Source organism: Mustelus asterias, chromosome 18, assembly GCF_964213995.1.
Source record: "Mustelus asterias chromosome 18, sMusAst1.hap1.1, whole genome shotgun sequence".
Lineage (NCBI taxonomy): Eukaryota > Metazoa > Chordata > Chondrichthyes > Carcharhiniformes > Triakidae > Mustelus > Mustelus asterias.
In genome coordinates this window covers 9971058-9994806 of record NC_135818.1, presented here as the reverse complement: position 1 = coordinate 9994806, position 23749 = coordinate 9971058, and the positions used below count along the sequence as shown (strand labels likewise).

The 23749-nt window shown below is 48.1% G+C and overlaps 1 protein-coding gene across 3 annotated transcripts in view; it reads right to left on the bottom strand.

Annotated features, from left to right (window-relative positions):
* The window catches only part of LOC144506945 (spectrin beta chain, non-erythrocytic 1-like), a 266820-nt gene that overhangs the window by 36900 nt on the left and 206171 nt on the right, over positions 1 to 23749 (bottom strand). For all 3 annotated transcript variants that reach the window (XM_078233354.1, XM_078233356.1, XM_078233357.1), the window contains exon 32: positions 21851 to 21929. In XM_078233354.1, coding sequence (XP_078089480.1) covers positions 21851 to 21929 — 79 coding nt within the window. The remainder of the gene's footprint in view (positions 1 to 21850; positions 21930 to 23749) is intronic.

Sequence of the window (23749 nt, the reverse complement as noted above, 5' to 3'; positions counted from 1 at the left end):
CAAAAGGTCAGTGTTTGGTTTGGAGAAAATATCTGTTACTGGCAGCAGAAGATTCCGTACCTAAATGTCAGGAATTTGCGGATCTGCTGGGGCTTGTAAAGTGAAAAGTAATGGACATGCAGATGAAAAAATGCATCTGCTCATTAATGTGCATCTTTTAAAGCTCCCAGGTTCAACACGTTTCTCCACAAAACAAACTGGCAGGAGAGATTTCTCTTTAGTATTCTTGCTGTTGCGTGAAAACGGGAAGCAGGAGCATGTGAAGGATTATCACTGGAATAATTCTGCACCAGCTGTAAATGTTCGAGAAGAGAAGTATTGCTGCTGGAGTTTTTCACGCTTTAGTTTCCGTTAACATTGTCCTTTCGGCGCTGACGGTTAAAAGTGAGCGCATCGGGTGACAGAGATGGGTTCAGCCAGTGCTGAACATGTTCCTGTATAATCAGCTGCTCCGGGGCGAGCAAATCAGAGACTCATAGGGCGGGATTTTCCTGCCTCGCTCATCCCGAATCCGTAAAATCCAGCCTGAGGTCAACCCATGCTCTGCCACTCGCCCGCTCCGATTCCAGCCATAGAATCCCCACAGTGCAGAAGGAGGCCATTCAGCCCATTGAGTCCTCACTGACTCTTACCCAGGCTTACCCCAGAACCCCAAATATTTACTCCGCTAACCCATAAGTCTGGGAACACTAAGGGGCAATTTATCATGGCCAATCCCCCAACCTGCGCATCTTTGGACACTAAGGGGCAATTTAGCATGGCCAATCCCCCAACCTGCGCATCTTTGGACACTAAGGGGCAATTTAGCATGGCCAATCCCCCAACCTGCACATCTTTGGACTGTGGGAGGAAACCAGAGCACCCGGAGGAAACCCATGCAGACACGGGAAGAACATGCAGGCTGCAGACTCCGCACAGTCAGTGACCCAAAGCCGGAATGGAACCCGGCTCTCCGAGGCAGCAGTGCTACCCACTATGCCGCCATGCCGCCCCTTATGTGGCCCAGTGTAATATTTTTATTTTATAATGCTCCGTGAAGTGCCTTGTAACATCTTATTACGTTAAAGGTGCTATATAAGTATAAATTGTTGTTGTAGTCTTCCTCTCCATTTAATCTGCCCCAGTCCATACACCTCCCTTTGGCAACCTGTCCTCAACATTACTCTCCACAGGCTCCCACTGGAACTTCCACTTTAGACAGTGGGGGTAGGGCCGAGGTGGGATTGTGGTCGGTGCAAACTCGATGGGCCAAATGGCCTCCTTCTGCACATTTGGGATTCTATGATTCCTTGGACTGCGGGAAGAAACTGGAGCACCCAGTACTTCACCTCTCCCTTAACCTGTCATAGATGAGCCTTAATGAGCTTATCCTCCATGGTGTTGTCATAGAATCATAGAATCCCTATAGTGCAGAAGGAGGCCATTCAGCCCATTGAGTCTGCACCGACCACAATCCCACCCAGGCCCTATCCCCTTAGCTTGACCTATTTACCCCACTAATCCCACTGGCACTAAGGGTGAATTTATCACGGCCAATCCACCTAACCCACATCTTTGGACTGTGAGAGGAAACCGGAGCACCCGGAGGAAACCCACGCAGACACGGGGTTTGAGATAACTGAGTGGCTTGCTAGGCCATTTCAGAGGGCAATTAAGAGCCAACCACATTACTGGGGTTCTGGAGTCACGCGTAGGCCAGATAGGGGCAGCAGATTTCCTTTCCTAAAGACATTTGTGAATTAAGTGGGTTTGTCCAACAATTGGGAGGTATTACCATGCAGGTGAAAAGAGGTCCCAGTGGTAGTCACCACAGCCTAGAAGAGTCAGAGAGGAGCAGCAGGGCCATTCACAGCAAGGGAGGCGCAATGCGGCCATTAACAGCGAGAGGCTCCAAGCTCATTGTCGACAGAGCCCTCCCCTCTGATCCATAGACGTGGACTATGTACAGCAGCACCTCAAATCCCTGAAGAAGCACCACCAGCTCTGTCTCTGCAAGATTCTGCAAATCCATTGGCAGGATAAGCGCACCAGTGTCAGTGTTCTCACTCAGGCCAATATCCCCAGCATTGAAGCACTGACCAGGTTCGATCAGCCCCGCTGGGCAGGGCCACATTCTCCACATGCCTGACACGAGACTCCTGAGACAAGCGCCCTACTCAGGGCTTCGATCCGGCAAGTGAGACCCAGGAGGGCACAGGAAACACTTCCCTCAAAGCCTCCTTGAAAAAGTGCAACATTCCAGACACCTTGGAATTCCCGACCCAAGACCGTCCGAACTGCAGGAAAAGCATCTGGGAAGGAGCTGGACTCCTCGAGTTTCATCGTACAGAGCAAGCTGAACCCAATCGCTGACAGTGAAAGCAGCGCATGGCAACCTGGCACCCCAACCATCCGGCACCCCAACCATCCGGCACCCCAAACACCCGGCACCCCAACCATCCAGCACCCCAACCATCCGGCACACCAAACACCCGGCACCCCAACCATCTGGCACCCCAAATACCCGGCACCCCAACCATCCGGCACCCCAAACACCCGGCATCCAAACACCCGGCATCCCAACCATCTGGCACCCCAACCATCCGGCACCCCAACCATCCGGCACCCCAACCATCTGGCACCCCAACCATCCGACACCCCAACCATCCGGCACCCCAAACACCCGGCACCCCAAACACCCGGCACCCCAACCACCCGGCACCCCACCCACAGGGGCACCCCACCCACAGGGGCACCCCACCCACACAGGCACCCCACCCACCCTCTCCTCCAACCACTATTTGCCCCACCTGTGACAGCAACTGTGGGTCATGCATTGGACTCAGTCACCTGAGAACCCATTTTTAGTGTGGGAACGAATCACCCCCGACTACAGCTGAATTAGACTATTGAGTTGGACGATCAGCCATGATTGTAATGAGTGGCGGAGCAGGCTCAAAGGGCTGAATGGCCTCCTCCTGCTCCTATCTTCTGTTTCTATGTTAACTCTGAGGGACTGCCGAAGAAGAAGAGTTTTACGATGATTTACCATCTAATTTTCTTTAAATTCCAGACGCATCAGTAAAGCCAATTTAAATTGAACCAGCCGCCATGATGGGATTTGAACCCATGTCATTGGAGAATTAGTCCGGCTCCCTGGATTACTCACTCAGTATCATTATCGCAATGCCCCCCGATCCCATTTTATGAACAATTATTCATCCAATCTATTTTTTTCATATAACCAAAAAAAGGGAGCATTCTTGGAAAGCTAAACTTGAAGATTTAACTGTCTGTAACACACTACCGAATATACTACTGCCATATGGCAATATGATGTGGAGATGCCGGCGTTGGACTGGGGTAAACACCTGGTGTTGTTAAACTTCTTAATATGGCAATATGGCCATAGGGCAGCATGGTGGTTAGCACTGCTGCCTCGCAGTGCCAAGGAAGCGAGTTCGATTCCCAGCTTGGGTAACTGTGTGGAGTTTGCACATTCTCCCCATGTTTGCGTGGCTTTCCCCCGGATGCTCCGGTTTCCTCCCACAGTCCAAAAAGTTCATCCCTCCCTTTGCGGATTAGGTGCATTGGCTGTGCTAAATTGACCCTAGTTTCGGGGGATTAGCAGGGTAAATATGTGGGGTGGGATTGTGGTCGGTGCAGGCTCGATGGGCCGAATGGCCTCCTTCTGCACTGTAGGAATTCTATGATTCTATAAATAATGGTGATAATAGTCTGCTTGATTTAATATTGACTGATTGATCTCGTGTTAAAGTATTCTTTGCGTTAAGAAATATGAAAAAAATGGGTGTTTCTGCCGCCAGGAATTCAATCAAGATTGGTTGAACAACTAAACATTTCTTTGCATTTGAAATTCATTTCTCTAATCTCCGTTTCTATCACTGCCCCATTCCAGGGATTATTCTCTTGGTGAGACATGTCCAGGCAGGTGAACAATGTGCTTTAGAGCCTCTGTCAGTGCCACACCTGAGGTAGATGTTGGGAGCTCAGTGTTTGTGGTCCTTGAAGATTCCCGTTTCTACCCTCTCTTTGGGAAACACATGGGGTCTCGCTAATAAGGCCCTCAGAGAGAAGGTTACCGTCAGGACAAGGCAACATGATTCCATTGCTACCTCTTTATATACTGTGTAAAATCCAGGGCATCAGTAAGGATGCTGCAAAAGGCTGGTGAGGGCCTAATGTACAAGTTACAGCCTGATGCTATCAATAGAAAGCAAGCTGAAAGTCACAGAATCATCGAAACACTACAGTGCAGAAGTAGGCCATTCGGCCCATCGAGCCTGCACCAACAACAATCCCAGCCAGGCCCTATCGCTGTAACCCCATGCATTTACCCTGATTTGATTTATAAAATGACATAATCCCTACAGTGCAGAAGGAGGTCATTCGGTCCATCGAGTCTACACTCACCACAATCCCACACAGGCCCCCATTCCCGTAACCCCACATATTTACCCTGCTAATGCCCCTGACACTAAGGGGTAATTTAGCATGGCCAATCAACCTAACCGGCACATCTTTGGAGTGTGGGAGGAAACCAGAGCACCTGGAGGAAACCCACGCAGATACGGGGAGAACATGCAAATTGCACACAGACAGTGACCCAAGGCCGGAATTGAACCCTGGTCCCTGGTGCTGTGAGGCAGCAGTGCTAATCACTGTGCCACCGTGCTGCCCCCATTTGATTTATTATTGTCACATGTATTAGTATACAGTGAACATGTATTTTTTCTTGCATGCTATACGGACAAGGCATACCGTACATAGAGAAGGAAAGGAGAGGGCACAGGATATAATGTTACAGTTACAGCTAGGGTGTAGAGAAAGATCAACTTAATGCGAGGTAAGTCCATTCAAAAGTCTGATGGCAGCAGGGAAGAAGCTGTTCTTGAGTCGGTTGATACGTGACCTACTAATCGTCCTGGCACTAAGGGGTAATTTATCATGGCCAACCCACCTAAGCTGCACATCTTTAGAGTGTGGGAAGAAACCGGAGCACCTGGAGGAACGTGCAAACGCCACACAGACAGTGACCCAGACCGGGAATCGAACCCGGGTTCCTGGCTGTGAGGCAGCAGGCTGGGATGTGCAATTCCTGGCAGCTGAATCGAGGTGGGAGCTGACAATTCCCCAACTAGGATGGCTCTTCCCGGGCTCCTGGAGGGCCAGCTGATGCAAGCAGCCTCTTTCTAGATCCCCAAAACCAAACCTCTGGGCTCCCCCAGCCTCGATCCCCTGCCTCCCTCCCATAGCCATGATCCTCAGCCCTCCCTCCTCTAGCCCATACCCCAGTCGGCCTCCCTGAGCTTAAAGTCCAATTTCCCTCGCCCAGCGCCCACCTCCGAGCCGCCTGGTCAGGGGCTTGGTCCATTGAGTGTCAGCCAAGCTGTTAACCTAGCTGGATGGGTGGTGGGCCCACAAGATGGGAAGGAGGCCCCGCCATTACGATTAGCGGCACCTGTGATCCGCTGGCCTGCCCTGTTTCTTCAGCCAATTTCAGTCTGAACTGCGTACTCCCTTCCCTCCGTGTCAATCAAGACTCGATATATTCTCCACCATGAAATCAGGAAAGGTTAGCGTGGTGTCCCTCCACATCTTAGTGTATTGGAGGCCTGAGGCAGCCTTGAATGTTTGTATGTTGTGATGTAATGTGTGCTTGAGGATTTCTCCCAACACGTTCACGGTCCAAGTTCAGTCACTTTGACTAGAATAACCCTCAGTCTTTTTGAAGCAATGTTTCCAGATCGTGAACTGATTCTCTCCATTGCTTGCATCGTGTCTCCTTTCTTCTAAGGAGCGGGGCAGCAGTAGTAGAGAGTAGCAGTATAATATTCCTGCCTATATTTTCTCTCTTCACCCCAGAGAAGGAAACATCGCAAGGAAAAGTAAAGAAATACAGGCAAAATGTGCAACAGGAAAGTAACCATAATATTTGCAATTTAAAGTCATGTGCCGGAATTTTACCGGCACGCACGCCCCAGAATCGGGGTGGGCGAGGCTCGTAGAACGGCATTCTCTGTTGGCCTTATGAACCTTGGGCGGGCGAGGTGGTAAAAGTCCGGCAATAGTGCGGAATTTTCCTGTCCCGCCCATCACGGGAATCGTAGTCAGCGGGACACGGATCATGCAAAGATCCATTGACCATGGGTGGGATTTTCCGGTCTTGGGGTGAGCACGGCCGGAAAATCCCACCCAGAGATATACAGCACGGAAACAGGCCCTTCGGCCCAACTCTTCCATACCGACCAGGTTTCCTAAACTGAACTGGTGCCATGAGCCTGCTTTTGGACCACATCCCTCTTAACCTGGGATTCACTTGACCCCAGTTGCCTATATCTGATATAATTATCAATTTTGTGTTTGCAATGTTCTCCCCTTGACTGTTTGCTGGGTTATTTTTATTTTAGTTTAGTTCCTCTTGGCCATTTATACTTTCACCACGTTCATCTCTACATCATTTCATCTCTACACCTCTCTCATCGTTTACTGCTTGTATCTCCCTTTCTTGGTCCTACTTGCTCTCTCCCTTCCTTCCCCCATTTCTCCTCGGGAAAGTCACAGAATCATTGTAACACAGAAAGAGAACACTTCACCCCTTGTATGTGATGCTAGAATCATAGACAGAATCATAGAAACCCTCCAGTGCATTCAGCCCATCAAATCTACACTGACAACAGTCCCACCCAGGTCCTATCCCCGTAACCCCACATATTTGCCTCGCTAATCCCTCTAACCCACGCATCCCGGCACACTAAGGGGCAATTTAGCATGGCCAATCAACCTACCCCACATATCTTTGGACTGTGGGAGGAAACCGGAGCACCCGGAGGAAACCCACGCAAACACGAGGAGAACGTGCAAACCCCACACAGACAATGACCCAAACCAGGAATCGAACCCGGGTCCCTGGCGCTATGAGGCAGCAGTGCTAACCACTGTGCCACCGTGCCCTGCCCTGTGACACCATGCTGTCTATTTTAATCTAATTTCCCCATATCATTATCATGTTACCCTTCAAGTGTTTGATTGCTTTTTAAAAATGTCTTTGTTGATTGTGGATCAACAGCTATATATGATGATTCTAGCAATACGATGGCATGGTGGCACAGTGGTTAGCACTGCTGCCTCACAGCGCCAGGGACCTGGGTTCAATTCCAGCCTTAGGTCACCGTCTGTGTGGAGTCTGCACATTCTCCTCGTGTCTGCATGGGTTTCCTCCGGAAGCTTCCATTTCCTCCCGCAGTCCAAAGATGTGCAGGTTAGGTGCATTGACCATGCTACATTGCCCCTTAGTGTCCAAAGATGTGCAGGTTAGGGGGATTAGCGGGGTAAATATATGGGATTACGAGGATAGGACGGAGGGAGGCCTGGGTGAGATACTCTGGCAGGTAGTCGGTGCAGACTTAATGGGCCGAATGGCCTCCTTTTGCACGGTAGGGATTCTAATGTACAACTCTGCATGAAAACAGACGCTCACTAATGATATTAAAATGGGGTTTCTGTCACTGTATGGCAATTTAAAGTCATGGCAGGTAGCCCATTGCATCACTGGCGAGGGGAGAGGGTGACTGCATCACACAATCTCACTGGCGCAGAACTCGTTTTTCAGATCCAGTGAGACTTTGCACTCCCATCACCACATACACAATCACCTGCCAAGTGATGACCATGCACACGAAAAATGACAAGGCTCAACGTCAAATCAAACTGGAGTCCTTCCGAGCAGCATCACTGGTTTTGTAGAGTAATATCGATTGGTGGAAGGAGTGGGAAATTTGCACTTTACTGTTTTGCAGGTAATCAGCAGGTTTTTCCCACTCACAGCAGGCAGGATCAGAACCTTTGCTTCAATATTTTCTTCTTAAATAATTAAACTTGCAGCCCTTTCTTTTTCCTGTGAATTGAATACCGAATGGGGCTGCACGGTGGCACAGTGGTTAGCACTGCTGTCACACAGCACCAGGGACTAAGGTTCGATTCCAGCCTCGGGTGACGCACATTCTCCCCGTGTCTGCGTGGGTTTCCTCCGGGTGCTCCGGTTTCCTTCCACGGTCCAAAGCTGTGCGGGCTGGGTGGATTGGCCGTGCTGAATTGCCCCTTACACTGGGACTTAACAGCCTCGCTCGCCTCAAAACCATAAAATCCCGCCCGAGGTTAATGGGCCTTCCCATTGTCCCCCTCTCGCCCGCTCCAATTCCCGGGCCGGGCGGGCCGGTACAATTCTGGCATTAGTGTCAGGGGGGTTAGCAGGGTAAATAGGTGGGGTCATGGGGATAGGGCCTGGCTGGGATTGTTGTCGCTGCAGGCTGGATGGGCCGAATGGCCTCCTGCTGCACTGTAGGGGTTCTATGAATGTGGCAGAAAGATTTAATTTACTCGATACAACAATTTAGAGGATAGTGCTTTTTTTTCACCCATTTTGATTTGTACGACTGTATAATTACAAAATAAGAACACCACTGAACATTGTCATTCGCTCTCCACTGCTACACACAGTGGCCCGACTGGTTAAGAAAGACGTGCTGGTTAGGGTGCATTGGCTAAGTTCTCCCTCAGTGTACCCGAACAGGCGCCAGAGTGTGGCAACTAGGGGATTTTCACAGTAACTTCATTGCAGTGCTAGTATACGCCTACTTGTGACACTAAATAAATAATCTTTAAACTTCCAGCTCTCCCTCTCTCTCTCTCTCTCTCTCGAGAGAGAGAGAGAGAGAGCGAGAGAATTGCTGCCTCTCATAGCTTTATCCATATCTTAGAGAAAGCGCCATCTAGCTAGCAAAGGTACCAAAGAAGAATGAAGTTCCATAGAAGTCATAGAAACCCTACAGTGCAGAAGGAGGCCATTCGGCCCATCGAGTCTGCACCGACCACAATCCCACCCAGGCCCTACCCCCACATATTTTACCCGCTAATCCCTCTAACCTACGCATCCCAGGACACTAAGGGGCAATTTAACATGGCCAATCAACCTAACCCGCACATCTTTGGACTGTGGGAGGAAACCGGAGCACCCGGAGGAAACCCACGCAGACACGAGGAGAATGTGCAAACTCCACACAGACAGTGACCCGACAGAAGAATCAACAGAGAAAGCCCAGAATATTCCGGAAGGCACAAAACCTGGTTGTAATTTAGAGAGTGGCTAAATTCAATTTTGTTAATGAGTGGGAATAGTATTCATTTGAATAGCATTCCATTAGAATCTTGTTTTATTCAGGAATAGTTAATGGTTAGGAGGGATTTATTCGGTTTGTTAATTAGTTAATTTGCTGTTAGTTAGATAAGTAAATTGTCACGTGTTGATTTTAGAGAGAGTGTCAGGGGTTTATTTTGTATTTAACCACGAGGAGTTGCTGAAGAGCAGGTCACACCACTTCACACACACTTTTTACAGATTATAAGGCGGGGTAGTCCTCTTTGGGTGTTAGTTCTCAGAGGGAGGATCAACCTCCGCTTTATAACAATGGATTAAGAGGTGGATGAGGCCGGTTTTGAATGGTGTCGCCTATCCTGACCAGTGCCTCATCAAAGTTAATACCACAGCAAACGCAGCGAAGAGAAGACTTGGTGCAGATCCAAATCTTGAACAGAACACTTAATGTTTGTGAAGAGTTTTCCCATCGCAATAGGTCTTAACAAACTAAATGAGCAATATCCAAGCTTAAAATGAGAGCAATTCCATTTAGGAGTGAAAGCTTCATTCCCAAAGGCTGGGGAAAGTTTGGAATTCTCCACCCCGCCAAATGGACGTTGGGTCAATTGCAATGTTCCAGACTGGGATTGATAGTTATGGGATATTGGAGAGTATGGAGCAAAGGTGGGTGCACAGAGTGGAGGTACACATCAGCCACGATCTAACTGAATGAGAGTACGAGAGATTGAGACCCACACATTCATCCTCGGGGTCGGGTTCACAGGTTGGGGAGAGTTTCCAGCTCGGCCAACTGGACCTTTAAAAACCCGCAGGACAGATATTCATTCGTGGGGGCAGTGGTGAGGGAGGGGGGGTGGGGGGGGGCGGTGGTGGGAATGGTTGCTGGAATAGCAATCAGGGCAGGCAACCCTGGAAAGAGTGCGGATGCTGCCGGGTGTGGAGATGGGCTGGGTGCAAGGCCTATGCTCCGCCACTGTGTTTTTACAAATAAAACAAAAAACAACCCTCCTGTCCTCACCCCTCCTCATTCCCACACAGTCCATGTGCCATCCATGACCACCAGTGCCAACTCATGCCCCCCCACCCACCCCCATGTTCCTTCACACCCCTGATGCCAACCCAAGCCCACCCACCCCCTATGGCCTCTCACATCCCAGGCCACTCCACCTCCCCCAATTGCCCCCATAAATTCTGCCAATTAGTTACACTCTACCAACCCCCATTGCCCATAACCCTATGATAATTTAGTCCAATCTCAAGCCAACCCATGGCCCCACCCAAAACCCTTGAGCCTTAACTGCTCTATACTAACTCACCTAGTACCTTGGACAGTTCCTTGACAACTTTCATACTTCCAAGGCAGGTTAGAAAGTTGGACAGCTCTTTAAAAGTTTCTTGGTAGCCAAACAGTTCCTTGACAGTGCTTTAATTGTTCTTTGATAGCTGGACGGTTCTTTGATAGTTGAACAGCTCCTTAACAATCCCTTTACAACTGGAGACATCAAACCAGTTCTTTTACAGCTTGTCAGTGCTTTAACCGTTCTTTGATAGCTGGACAGTTCTTCGACAGTTGGACAGCTCTTTAATAATTCCTCGACAGCTGGAGACATCTTCACCAGTTCCTTGACAGCTGGACAGTTCTTTGACAGGTCCAAAGAGTTTGTGCAGAAAAAATGTGTAATCATCGTCACTTTTAATCATCCCAAAGGGTGCCTTACCTCTCTCTGGACCCTATCCAAAGGAGTCGTTACCTTTCCAAAGGGGTATCCGTGCTATTCGAGGAAACCCACCTCCTCTTATCTAATCTGCACACTTCTGGCCTTCCAAAATCCCACTTCATTTGGTAATTTGAATGGCCAGTGGCCTCCGCAAATTGTGCAGATGTGAACCGCAGCTCTACCCTAGCCCCGCCCCTGCAATCATGTGAGATGCCAGGTTTGGGAGTGCGGGGCTTTGACACGTGAATGGTTTTCCTGGATTTGCTCCACGGTGGAAATCCGGGCCTGAACAGTCCGGTTCCTGCTCTGATTCCTGAGTGTGTAGTTTCACTTCAGGAATCACAGGCAAGCGACTACTTAAAGGAAACCTATTCTTTCTCGGGGATCACAAACTTTCCCCTTCTTGGAACAAGTCTTCTGAAAAGGAAAAACATGTAACACCTGAAAGCAAAGCTCACCTTGAAATGGATCAGATTAGGTGTATCTGGATAAAATCTAATTGTTTCATAGATTCATAGAATCCTTACAGTGCAGAAGGAGGCCATTTGGCCCATCGGATCTGCACCGACAGCAATCCCACCTAGGCCGTATTCCCGAAACGCCATGTATTTACCCTGCTAGTCCCCCAACACTAAAGGTCAATTTAGCCTGGCCAATCCACCTAACTTAGATCTGATTTGATTTATTATTGTCACATGTATTAGTGTCCAGTGAAAAGTATTGTTTCTCGCATGCTATACAAAGCATACCGTTCATAGAGAAGGAAAGGAGAGAGTGCAGAATGTAGTGTTACAGTTATAGCTAAGGTGTAGAGAAAGATTGATTCAGTGTGAGGTAGGTCCATTCAAAAGTCTCGTGGCAGCAGGGAAGAAGCTGTTCTTGAGTCGGTTGGTACGTGACTTCAGACTTTCGTATCTTTTTCCCGACGGAAGAAGGTGGAAGAGAGAATGTTTGGGGTGCATGGGGTCCTGAATTATGCTGGCTGCTGTTCCCGAGGCAGCGGGAAGTGCAGACAGTCTCAATGGAGGCTGGTTTGCGTGATGGATTGGGCTTCATTCACAACCCTTTGTAGTTTCTTGCGGTCTTGGGCAGGGCAGGAGCCATACCAAGCTGTGATATAACCTGCACACCGTTGGAGTGTGGGAGGAAACCGGAGCACCCGGAGGAAACACACACAGACACGGGGAGAATGTGCAAACTCCATACAGACAGTGAGTGTGATATTGAACCCGGTCCCTCACGCTGTGAGGCAGCAGTGCTAACCACTGTGCCGCCGTGCCACCCTGTTATAACACATAACGGTGGGCATTTTTACTTCCTTTTCCAGCCTTTCATGCCAGTGGGATTTTCCAGTCCCGCTGCAGTGAACAGAGATCTGGCTGAGCGCCAAGTTCTCCGTCCTCGCTGGCAGTGACGATGGGGCAGGAATGGCCAGAAAGTTCCAGCTCAAATGTTTGCAATATTCAGCGAGAGCACAACTGCTATCTTTGAGTGCCTGTAACAAAGTTGTGTGTGTCATTTTGACTGTTTTGATGCTTGCCTTTAGTTTAGCAACTTAAAAAAAAACTGCAGCGTGTTGTCGTTCTGAAGTGATACGCGATGCATAATGTCGACTGTACCTTTACACAAACCCAGAATAATGTAGCAACTAGGTGCAAATAAATACTGCGATTCCAGCTGTTTAGTCAGGCCCTCCCTTTGCCAGCTCTCTACAGGGTCCACAGCTGCAGTGGCTCGCAGTGACATTGGGTGGCACAGTGGTTAGCACTGTAGCCTCACAGTGCCAGGAACCTGGATTCGATTCCTGGCTTGGGTCGCTGTCTGTGCGGAGTCTGCACATTCTCCCCATGTCTGTGTGGGTTTCCTCTGCGTGCTCCGGTTTCCTCCCACAGTCCGAACGACATGCTGGTTAGAGGTGCATTGGCCATGCTAAATTCTCCCTCAGTGTACCCGAACAGGTGCCGGAGTGTGACGACTAGGGGATTTTAACAGTAACTTCATTGCAGTGTTAATATAAGCTGACTGGTGACCCTAATAAATAAACTTTACAGAGCACAGTGAGGGATACAGGATGATGGACTAGCAGTGACATTGGGTGGCACAGCGGTTAGCATTGCTGCCTCACAGCGCTAGGGACCCGGGTTCGATTCCTGGCTTGGGTCACTGTCAGTGTGGAGTTTGCACATTCTCCCCGTGTCTGCGTGGGTTTCCTCTGGGTGCTCTGGTTTCCTTCCATAGTCCGAAAGACATACTGGTTAGGTGCATTGACCCGGAACAGGCGCCGCCAGACTGTGGCGACGCGGGGATTTTCACAGTAACTTCATTGCAGTGTTAAATGTAAGCCTTACTTGTGACTAATGAATAAACTTTAAAGTACTGCAAGTCTCACGTTAAAGCTTGCTAAAAAAATGACTTCACATTCAGAGCACTGATGGCACTTGCTTGATTGGCAGGATTTTCGGAACTCATTTGCCTCAGCTTTTGGAAGAATTGCGTGGACCGGACATTGTACAGCAGCCAGCGGAACGTGCAAACCATGCCAAAGTAAATCCAAGCAAATTCTCAAAATTCGGTTCTCTGCAGCGCAGCAGCGGGAGAAAATAAATAAATAGGCCAGCAACATAAACACAATGAAAATTAATCATGGACAAAGACTTGTTTTATTCAAAAGCTTTGGGGGAAAAACAAAAGGATCTGGAAAATCACTTGCGAAAACACAAACGACTGAATTTGCAAATACATAGATCAGGACGTGAGGAAGAAAGGCCTCTTGAGGGGGGGGGGAAATAAAATTAAAGTATGTAAATGACACAACAGAAAGAATAACAAACTCGTAAGTAGTACAAGGGAGATGATTGAATATATAGGTGCCTGTGCAACTAACAAAAAAAAAGGCTACAAAGCCTACACCCAGGAACAAGTTAAAAAGACAACGCGATAACTATCTGGACATGTTTATACCCTCAGTTCCCAGACTTTGCCACAGTCTGCAATGCATTCAGCAAGGATATTTTTTGTGCTGTGTCAGCATCTTGTGTTAAATAAAGCTTTGCCGTTGAAGCTTTTGTTAGTGTTGCGTCTGTGAAGAATTCTTTCCCTCCGCCCCCTTCCGTCCGTGGGGCAAAAAGGAAACTCCAACCCGCCTCGTTAATAAAGTCCGCGCTCTTTAAGAAACCCGGGTCAAAGGTCAAGTGCAGATTAGACACGGTAAGTTGGCAAGAGAGAAAACTGGTTAAATCAAACACTTGTGATCCTGCTGGCCGCAATCACCAGCTTGCATTCCTCAAAGTGCACGATGGCCTAGTGGTATTACCGGGAGACTATTATGCCAGAAACTCAGCTAATGCTCTGGGGACCTGGGTTCAAATCCTGCCAAGGCAGATGGAGGAATTTGAATATAATAAACAAAATATCTGGAAATACGAATCCACTGATGACCACCGCTTGGGCGAGGCTTGTAAAATCCCACCCGAGATCAACGGAGAATTCCGCTCTGCGGTCCATGAAACTATTGTCAGAAAAACCCATTTGGTTCACTAACATCCCTTGAGGGAAGGAAACCCACCATCCTTACCCGGTCTGGCCTACATGTGACTCCAGAGCATGGTTGACTCTCAACTGCCTTCCAAAGGTAACTAGGGATGGGCAATAAATGCTGGTTCAACCAGCGACACGCATGTCCCACGAATAAATTTTTAAAAAACTTCTAGTGAAAGCTGATTCTTTTCATTACACTTACAAGGTAGCACAGTGGCATAGTGGTTAGCGCTGCTGCCTCACAACGCCAGGGATCCGGGTTCAATTCTGGCCTTGGGTCACTGTCCGTGCGGTGTCTGCACGTTCTCCCCGTGTCTGTGTGGGTTTCCTCCCACAGTCTGAAAGACGTGCTGGTTAGGGTGCATCGGCCGTGCTAAATTCTCCCTCAGTGTACCCGAACAGGTGCCGGAGTGTGGCGACTAGGGGATTTTCACAGTAACTTTATTGCAGTGTTAATGTAAGCCGACTTGTGGCAATAATAAATACATTTCCGGGTTGGAGATGCCTGTTAACAAAATCCCACTGTGTAATATCGCACACCGAGGCACATTGATGATGACAAAAGTAACAGGATACTTATTTTACCAAAGTAATGTTCGCTAATAGATCACTTTCCAAAGCCTGTCGACTGCAGATTGGGATTGAATAAAAGGAGCGCCACAGTTTCCTCACAAATAATCTAATCCTCGGAATGCTACGGTCAGTGCTACAGGAAACATCTGAAGTAAAATATAAATTAATCTCCTCCAAGGTAGGAATCATGCTACCATCTAGTGGCTGGGAAAAACAGTTGCACATTTTTATTCTGTGGAACGCTCTGGCCTTCGGATGTTTTATAATCATAAAATCCCGACCGTGCGGAAGGAGTCTATTCGGCCTATCAGTCCTAACCCCTTATCCTCAAACAATGACCCCTCGTTCTGGACTCCCCCACTATCACGAACATTCTTTCTGAATCTACCCTGTCTAATCCTGTTACGATGTGGAGATGCTGGTGTTGGACTGAGGTGGGCACAGTAAGTAGTCTCACAACACCGGATTAAAGTCCAACATGTTTATTTGGTAGCACGAGCTTTCGGAGCGTTGCCCCTCGATCTCACTTGATGAAGGAGCAACGCTCCGAAAGCTCCAAATAAACCTGTTGGACTTTAACCTGGTGTTGTGAGACTACTTAAAGTTCAACAGGTTTATTTGGAGCTTTCGGAGCGTTGCTCCTTCATCAGGTGAGATCTAGGGGCAACGCTCCGAAAGCTCGTGCTACCAAATAAACATGTTGGACTTTAATCTGGTGTTGTGAGACTACTTACTAATTCTGTTAGAATTTTATATGTTTCTATGAGATCCCCTCTCACTCTTCTAAACTCCAGTGAATATAATTCTAACTGACTTAGTCTCTCCTCATATGACAGACCTGCCATCCCGGGAATCAGCCTGGTAAATCTTCGCTGTACTCCCTCTATAGCAAGGACATCCTTCCTCAGTTAAGGTCACCAAAAATGCACACAATACCAATGCCCTGTACAATTGCAGCAAAACATCCCTCTCCCTATACTCCAATCCTCTCGCTATGAAGGCCAACATACCATTTGTCTTCTTTACTGCCTGCTGTACCTGCGCGCTTACTTTCAGCGACTGATGCACGAGGACTCCAAGGTCTTGCTGAGTATGCACCTCTCTCAACTTACACTCATTCAAATAAAGCAAAGAGAAGTCATCCAACTTGTATAAAATTGGTTCATGGAAGGGTGGATAGTCTCAAGTCACCTTCTTTTCGGCATGCCGCAGATTCTGCCTATGGTCTGGCACCGATCGGCACCAAGTCGGCAGACTCACCACAGGGGACGCTGAGGTTGGACCCTGCGAGAGAGACACGACAGCCTCAAATGCTAAATATTCCTTTAGCAGGAGGGACCTTAACCCTAACCGCTGTGCAAAGGCAGCCCCAGGAGACAATTCAGGTCGATTGGATGACTTACCTGCTCACATATTGTCTCAACACTTCGCTCTTGAATTCCGATCTGCTCTGCTGGGCAGGTGCAAAAGTCAATGGCATCCTTCTTTAAGATAGGCAGATCGAAGTCCCAGGTTAATGAATGTGTTCCAATTGGCCTGAGTATGGAAGGGACTGTAGCTTTCTGACCAGGTAGAGAGAGGGAGTGGGACTCGGAATAGAAGAGGCCAGCGAAGATATTTTTTGAGTTACTCTCCTGGTGGGGCACAGGACAAGTAGAAGTACCCCTGTGGGCCACACAGGGAAAGTTTCGCTTCTCCTGCTCCAGGCGCTATCCCAAGATGCCACGGGATCCTCCTCCCCAATGCTCCTGTTGGTGAGCTTTGCTTTAGCGCCTGTCTGCCGTACCTATCACCATCTGCATTTATGCTTCTCCTCACCAACCAGACTCACCCAATTCGATCGGGGAGCTGATCTCGGAAATGGAGATGAGGCTCAGGAATTAAAGTAACTCCCGGCTCATCTTGCCAACATCAGCCAGATTTTGCAACCCCCTCCGACCCCAGCCACTCAAATCCCGCCGCCAGCTACAACTCCCCCTTGTGCCATATAGAGATCTCCCTCTGGCCCAGAAACACAACATAATACAATCGAAAACAGGGTGCAAATGAGCTCAAAAGCACTAAAAACAAACATTATATCATGACATCATTCAAAATTGGCATTCATAGAATCATAGAATCCTACAGTACAGGAGGCCATTCTGCCCATCAAGTCTGTACTGACTACAATCCTACAATCCCACCCAGGCACTATCCCTGTAACCCCATGCATTTACCCTAGCTATTCACCCTATCACTAAGGGACAATTTAGCATGCCCAATCCACCTAACCCACACATCTTTGGACTGTGGGAGCAAACCGGAACACCCTATGGAGTAGCCGACGCTAACAGCAAATGTAAAATCCAGTCCCACATCTCCTAACAAGGGCAGCTGATAACAGCGGAAGTTCAGCGGGCGCGATATCAAGGCGGTGACCAAGCTTCCCAAATAATTCTCCCTCCTGCAACTCAAGGTGAACGAAGAAAGAGGACTGGCAACAGATAGCAATGTCGTACAACCTCGCTGTCGATCCATGCCATATTAAGGTTTCCATCAAAATTCAAGCAGATGCAGCAAGATCTATGTTATCATTGGTTAGGTTGGAGCAAAAAGCCATCTCAGGACAACAGAGTGTTATGCAGGACATATAGCAAGGCAGACTGAGAGCAGTAATCCATTGGGTATTGATCCAACAGTAATGTCGGTTTCTCTAATCTAATTACCAAGTACAATGACATTTCCACCATGGTGAACAAAAGATTTCGGTAAACTCAACTGCTTGACAACCATTGTATGGCACACACCTGTTTGCCAAATAATCCGCTACCAAAAGTATATTTACTTCCATTAGGTACATTGGTCAACATTACTTTAGGAATGGCACAAACATCTCGCAGGGAATACTAATCAGGTGTGTCATGATGAATACTTGGAATATGAACCACTAAGTTTCTCTTGAGTTGCCGTACAGATGGACTCAAACGGTGTTCAAATTTAAAGTTGCAGTATCATTTCCCCCTTTTCCTGAATTGCTAAACAAAGGTGGTAGTCATGGATAAAAGCAAATTACTGCGGATGCTGGAATCTGAAACCAAAAGAGAAAACGCTGGAAAATCTCAGCAGGTCTGGAAGGAGAGAAAAGAACTGACGTTCTGAGTCCAGATGACCCTTTGACAAAGCACCATTAGCACCATTGCATTAGCACCAGGACAAATCTTTGACAAAGGGTCATCTGGACTCGAAACGTCAGCTCTTTTCTCTCCTTACAGATGCTGCCAGACCTGCTGAGATTTTCCAGGGTTTTCTCTCTTGCGGCGGTCATGGAAATTCCCTCTGGCTGCTCTGAATTAGAGACACTAACAGGGTCCAACAATTTATTTGGACCACAATATCTGGCGCAAGAGCATTGATTGGGTTGGTAAACGTGTGAGACCTCGCTGTTTTGTCCACATTGTCACTAATGCAGGTTAGCCAGATGAAAACTGGGGGGGGGGAGGGAGAGAGGTTATCAATTTGCAATGCATTTGGAATGACCTGATAGCAACTTCAACGTGTTTGGCCCAATTTCAACGTTAAGCAGACCACCAGCCTCAAACTCAGATGACTTGATCTGTGTGATGAATCAACAGCGTAACTGTGACAAAGAGTCAGGGCAAACTGTACTCCGGATACTTCATGCAGCAATGGCAAAGGAGAATTCAGGAAATGAATACTGCAACCTTAATCAAGTACAATTATTTATATTGGCATCCTCTGACATTAACAATTCTTTAATTCCATCTCCAGTTTGTAAACATTCACAAAATTATGGACAGAAATTGGATAAACATCACAGACGCAATTGTTAAAATCGGCATTATAAATTGTAACTTAAAATGAGGGACTGGTTTTCGATCGACGCTCTGCATTATAACCAAATGTGGCTCTGTCATATCCACGTTGCACCCTCAGGTACAAGATAAGTTATAGGATCCTACGGTGCAGAAGGAGGCCATTCGGCCCATCGAGTCTGCACCGACCACAATTCCTCCCAGGCCCTATCCCTATGACCCCATGCATTTACCCCAGCTAGTCCCCCTGACACTAAGGGGCAATTTAGCACGGCCAATCCAGCTAACGCGCACATCTTTGGAGCGTGGGAGGAAATCGGAGGAAACCCACACAGGCACGAGGAGAACGTGCAAACTTCGCACAGACAGTGACCCAAGCCGGGAATTGAACCCAGGTCCCTGGCGTTGTGAAGCAGCAGTACGAACCACAGTGCCACCGTGCTGTACTAAAGGCATTATTTTATCAGTTGCGATGCCTTTACATGGAACTTGGCTACATAATCAACATATTATGTGACAATCATTTTGATAGAAGATGGTAGCCAAGATGGAGTTAATATCTTGACTTTTTCTCCCTCTGAAATGGAAAAACACCTTCTCCCAAGGAAAGATATTTGTACGGTCTTATGTACTGTGAATGTAGCTTCAGGTGTGAACATCTCAGAAACATATTCAAGACCTCTTCTGCGAGCTGGAGTATAGCTTTATGATATTATTGGATGTCTAATGCAGGTAGTGACATGACCGAAACGCCCACACACATCGCAAGTGAAGATGAGGATAGAAATGGAGTAAATAACGAGGGTAAAGAAACAGTAGTTCGATTTCTTGAATTGGATGCAAACACAGCTGAGGTAGAGATTTGTAATGCAGAATGCCACAGAGTTTCAAAGTGTAGGGCCATGCCAGTGGCTACCGGCACACACAGCTTGCACTGATAAGGGTGAGTATTAAGCAAAGGCACATGCTTCCTTGTGGGGGAAAAGGGGCAATAATGAAATAGGATTCGCAACTGGCTACTCTCCTGCCTTCGGGCTTACAGCCAGGTTGATGAACAAGTGGCCTGGAGAGAGACCACAAACCATTTCTGGTGTGAGAGCTTTTTAAAAAGTGAAGTGAAAGGCTGAATAAGGAAAATTATTTTTGATGTGGAGTTGCCGGCGTTGGACTGGGGTGGGCACAGTAAGAAGTCTCACAACTCCAGGTTAAAGTCCAATAGGTTTATTTGGAATCACAAGCTTTCGGAGCGCTGCTCCTTCATCAGGTGAGTGTCGGTGTTGTCCACTCACCTGATGAAGGGGCGGCGCTCCGAAAGCTCGTGATACCAAATAAACCTGTTGGACTTTAACCTGGTGTTAAAATTATTTTTAGAAGACTTTTCTTTTACTCTTCAAAAACTGCAGAGATCTAAATCTCCCATGGAACATAACATGGGTACTTAAGGCAGCTTAGTGACATTTCTATGTTTCTATAAGGATGTTCCTGATGGTGGGGGAGTCCAGAACCAGGGGTCACAGTCTGAGGGTTCAGGGGAGACCATTTAGGACGGAGGTGAAGAGACATTTCTTCACCCAAAGAGTGGTGAGCCTGTGGAATTCATTACCACAGGAAGTAGTTGATGGCGAAACATTGAATGTATTCAAGAGGCGGCTGGATATAGCACTTGGGGCGAATGGGATCAAAGGTTATGGGGAGAAAGCAGGATTAGGCTATTGAGTTGGATGATCAGCCATGATCGTGATGAATGGCGGAGCAGGGGCTGAATGGCCTCCTCCTATCTTCTATGTTTCTATAAAAATAACCCTATACGATAATAATAACTATTTACATCCAGTTTTGCTCAGATGCAGCAAAATAGATGAGGCAAGGGATGCATGGATCTGGTGCTTCAGTTTATACACCTACATTCCACTGATTTTTGTCCTGAATTCTTTGGTTAAGAGATTATCATTATTCAGGACTTTATAGCAATGAAGATAGAGCTGCAGTAGGAATTTGGCTTTGACTGTGGTCCAAGATGGCGGTATCACATTGGCGGTCTGTTACACCCCCCGCCTGGTTGCAATGGAGCTAAACATTGGGTGGGGCGATGCCACGCATTCTGCATTAACACCAGGACAAATCTCTACCTCAGCTGTGTTTGCATCCAATTCAGAAATTTGACACACTTTGGGCCCGATTTTACCATCGCATTGCACCTGTTTTCAGGCGCAAAAACTTGGTAAAGGCAGGCGTGAGGCGGGTAGCGTGATCCGCACCCACCTCCGCGCCAGTTCCCCCTTTACCAAGGCCCAAAAATGGCCGCGATCGGGACCGCGAAGTGGGGGTCTGCTGCCACTCTGCCAGAGATCGTGGGGGGGGGGGGGGGGGGAGAAGGGGGAGGGGCCCAAGGTCTGTCTGGGTAGCGGGGGGATAAGGGGGTCAGTAATGTTGTGGGGGTGGGGCAATGTCTGTAGGGGCCAGGGGGAGTCATTATCCGGCCCGGGAGGGATGTGGCCGGGGAGCCACATTCCATCATTTGTTTTCCCGCACATGCGCAGTTGGAGGCTCCAATCGGAGCTGCAGGATTTTGGGCGCGTTAAGCCCCGCCCACAGGCTTCTGCAGCGCGATTCGGAATCGCTGATATTTTTGCAGGGTGAGTGCGTGTGGGGGCGCCTGAGAACGGGTCAAAAAGTCGGATCTGAAACACTCCCAGTTTCAAGTCCGCCCAACACTTGGAATCAAAATGGTAAAATAGGACCCTCTTTCTTTCCAGTCATTAATTCCTCCATTTCTATCCTTACTTCAGTTGCCATGCGTGCGCGTCTTTCAGCCACGTCACTACCTGCATTCTTGTAGCCACCGAAATATTCTTGTTGCCAGCGCTGCCTATTTTATTTTGTTTTGGTTTGGACTTGACCTGGTCGTCCATGAGTCATACAAAAGCAAACAAGAGATGGATTAGAGAAAGATCGAGCCAATGACAGAAGAAGAGGATGATGGGGTGACGTTTGGCATTCTATGGCGTCTTGAAACGTTGTGAACTATGACAGAATTTAGATTGGTAACTGACCAGTGATGGATCTTCTGTTACATGAGGAGTTATTTCTGTTTCCTCCTGGGCTTCGACCTTCCATCCCTCTTCCTGCGGTCTAGACCAAAGAAAAGACATATTTTCAAATGACGTGCTCTGCTCCTAGTGCCTCTGATGCTGCCAAGAAAATAGGTCATTTTCATTTTGACTTATTTTTGGGTAACTTGAGTAATGTTAGTATCCTATCATCTATAGATATCACACTTCCGTTTCCCACAGACTTGCTAGTTCTCACAGCTGGCAGGATTCTCAGATAATCATAGAATCCCTACATTTGGCCCATCGAGTCTGCACTGACTCTTACCCAAGCTTATCCTGTAACCCCACGTATTTACCCCGCTAATCCCCCAAACCTATATATCTTGGGGCATTAAGGGGCAATTTAGCATGACTTATCCTGTAACCCCACGTATTTACCCTGCTAATCTCCCCAAACCTATATATCTTGGGACATTAAGGGGCAATCCACCTCACCTGCACATCTTTGGATGCCAAGGGCAATTTAGCATGGCCAGTCCACCTAACCCACACATCTTTGGACTGTAGGAGGAAACCGGAGCACCTGGAGGAAACCCACGCAGACACGGGGAGAATGTGCAAACTCCGCACAGTCAACCAAGGTCGTAATCAAACTTGATACTTGGTGCTGTGAGGTAGCAGTGCTAACCTCTGTGCCACCGTGCTGCCCTCAAAAAGTCCAAAGCAAATAACTATGGACTGCATTTTGTGAGCCCTCGCCAAGTGTGTTTACCATCCCCTCCCCGTTCACCCCCATAATACAGGGGGGTGCACAGATGCTGAAATCATATTTAAATGAACAATCAAGGGTTAATTTGGCTTCTTACTGAGCCAAGATAATACGTTACCCACATTTTAAAAGTTTGGCATGGACAGTTGGGCGGGAGTGGGCAACCTGTTTTTTAAAAGGATATTTTTCAAAGGGCTGGAAGGAAGAGGTAAGGGACTCGAGCCATTGGGGCAGCTCATTGTCGTTTGCGAGGGGGGGGGGGGTGGGTCCACCACCCCCCTCCCCCCAAAGATAGAATCCCTACCCTCTTTCTACCCACCCACAGTCTTAAACCCACTCCCCCTCCCCACCCCTGTAACCTGCCCAAACTCTCCCTGCTCACGACCTGAGACTTACCTGCCTCGGGGGACCCATGGGCCTTTACCTTCCCCCTCTTGCAGTCCAACTGTTACGATTTTTTCAAATATTTTTGGCAGTTTTTCTGCCCGCTTTACGCTTTGTCCTGCCCATTCACAGTCTTGTAGTAGGTACCAAACAAAGAACAATACAGCACAGGAACAGGCCCTTCGGCCCATCAAGCCTGTGCCAACACATGATGCCTTTCTGAACTAAAGACCTTTTGACTCTATGCGGTCCGGATCCCTCTATTCCCTGTCTATTCATGTCCCGAGGCATGGTACATTGGGGAAACTATGCAGACGCGCGACAACGGATGAATGAACACCGCTCGACAATCACCAGGCAAGACTGTTCTCTTCCTGTTGGGGAGCACTTCAGCGGTCACGGGCATTCGGCCTCTGATATTCGGGTAAGCGTTCTCCAAGGCGGCCTTCGCGACACACGACAGCGCAGAGTCGCTGAGCAGAAACTGATAGCCAAGTTCCGCACACACGAGGACGGCCTCAACCGGGATATTGGGTTCATGTCACACTATTTGTAACTCCCACAGTTGCGTGGACCTGCAGAGTTTCACTAGCTGTCTTGTCTGGAGACAATACACATCTTTTTAGCCTGTCTTGATGCTCTCTCCACTCACATTGTTTCGTTTCTTAAAGACTTGATTAGTTGTAAGTATTCGCATTCCAACCATTATTCATATAATTTGAGTCTGTGTCTTTATAAGCTCTGTT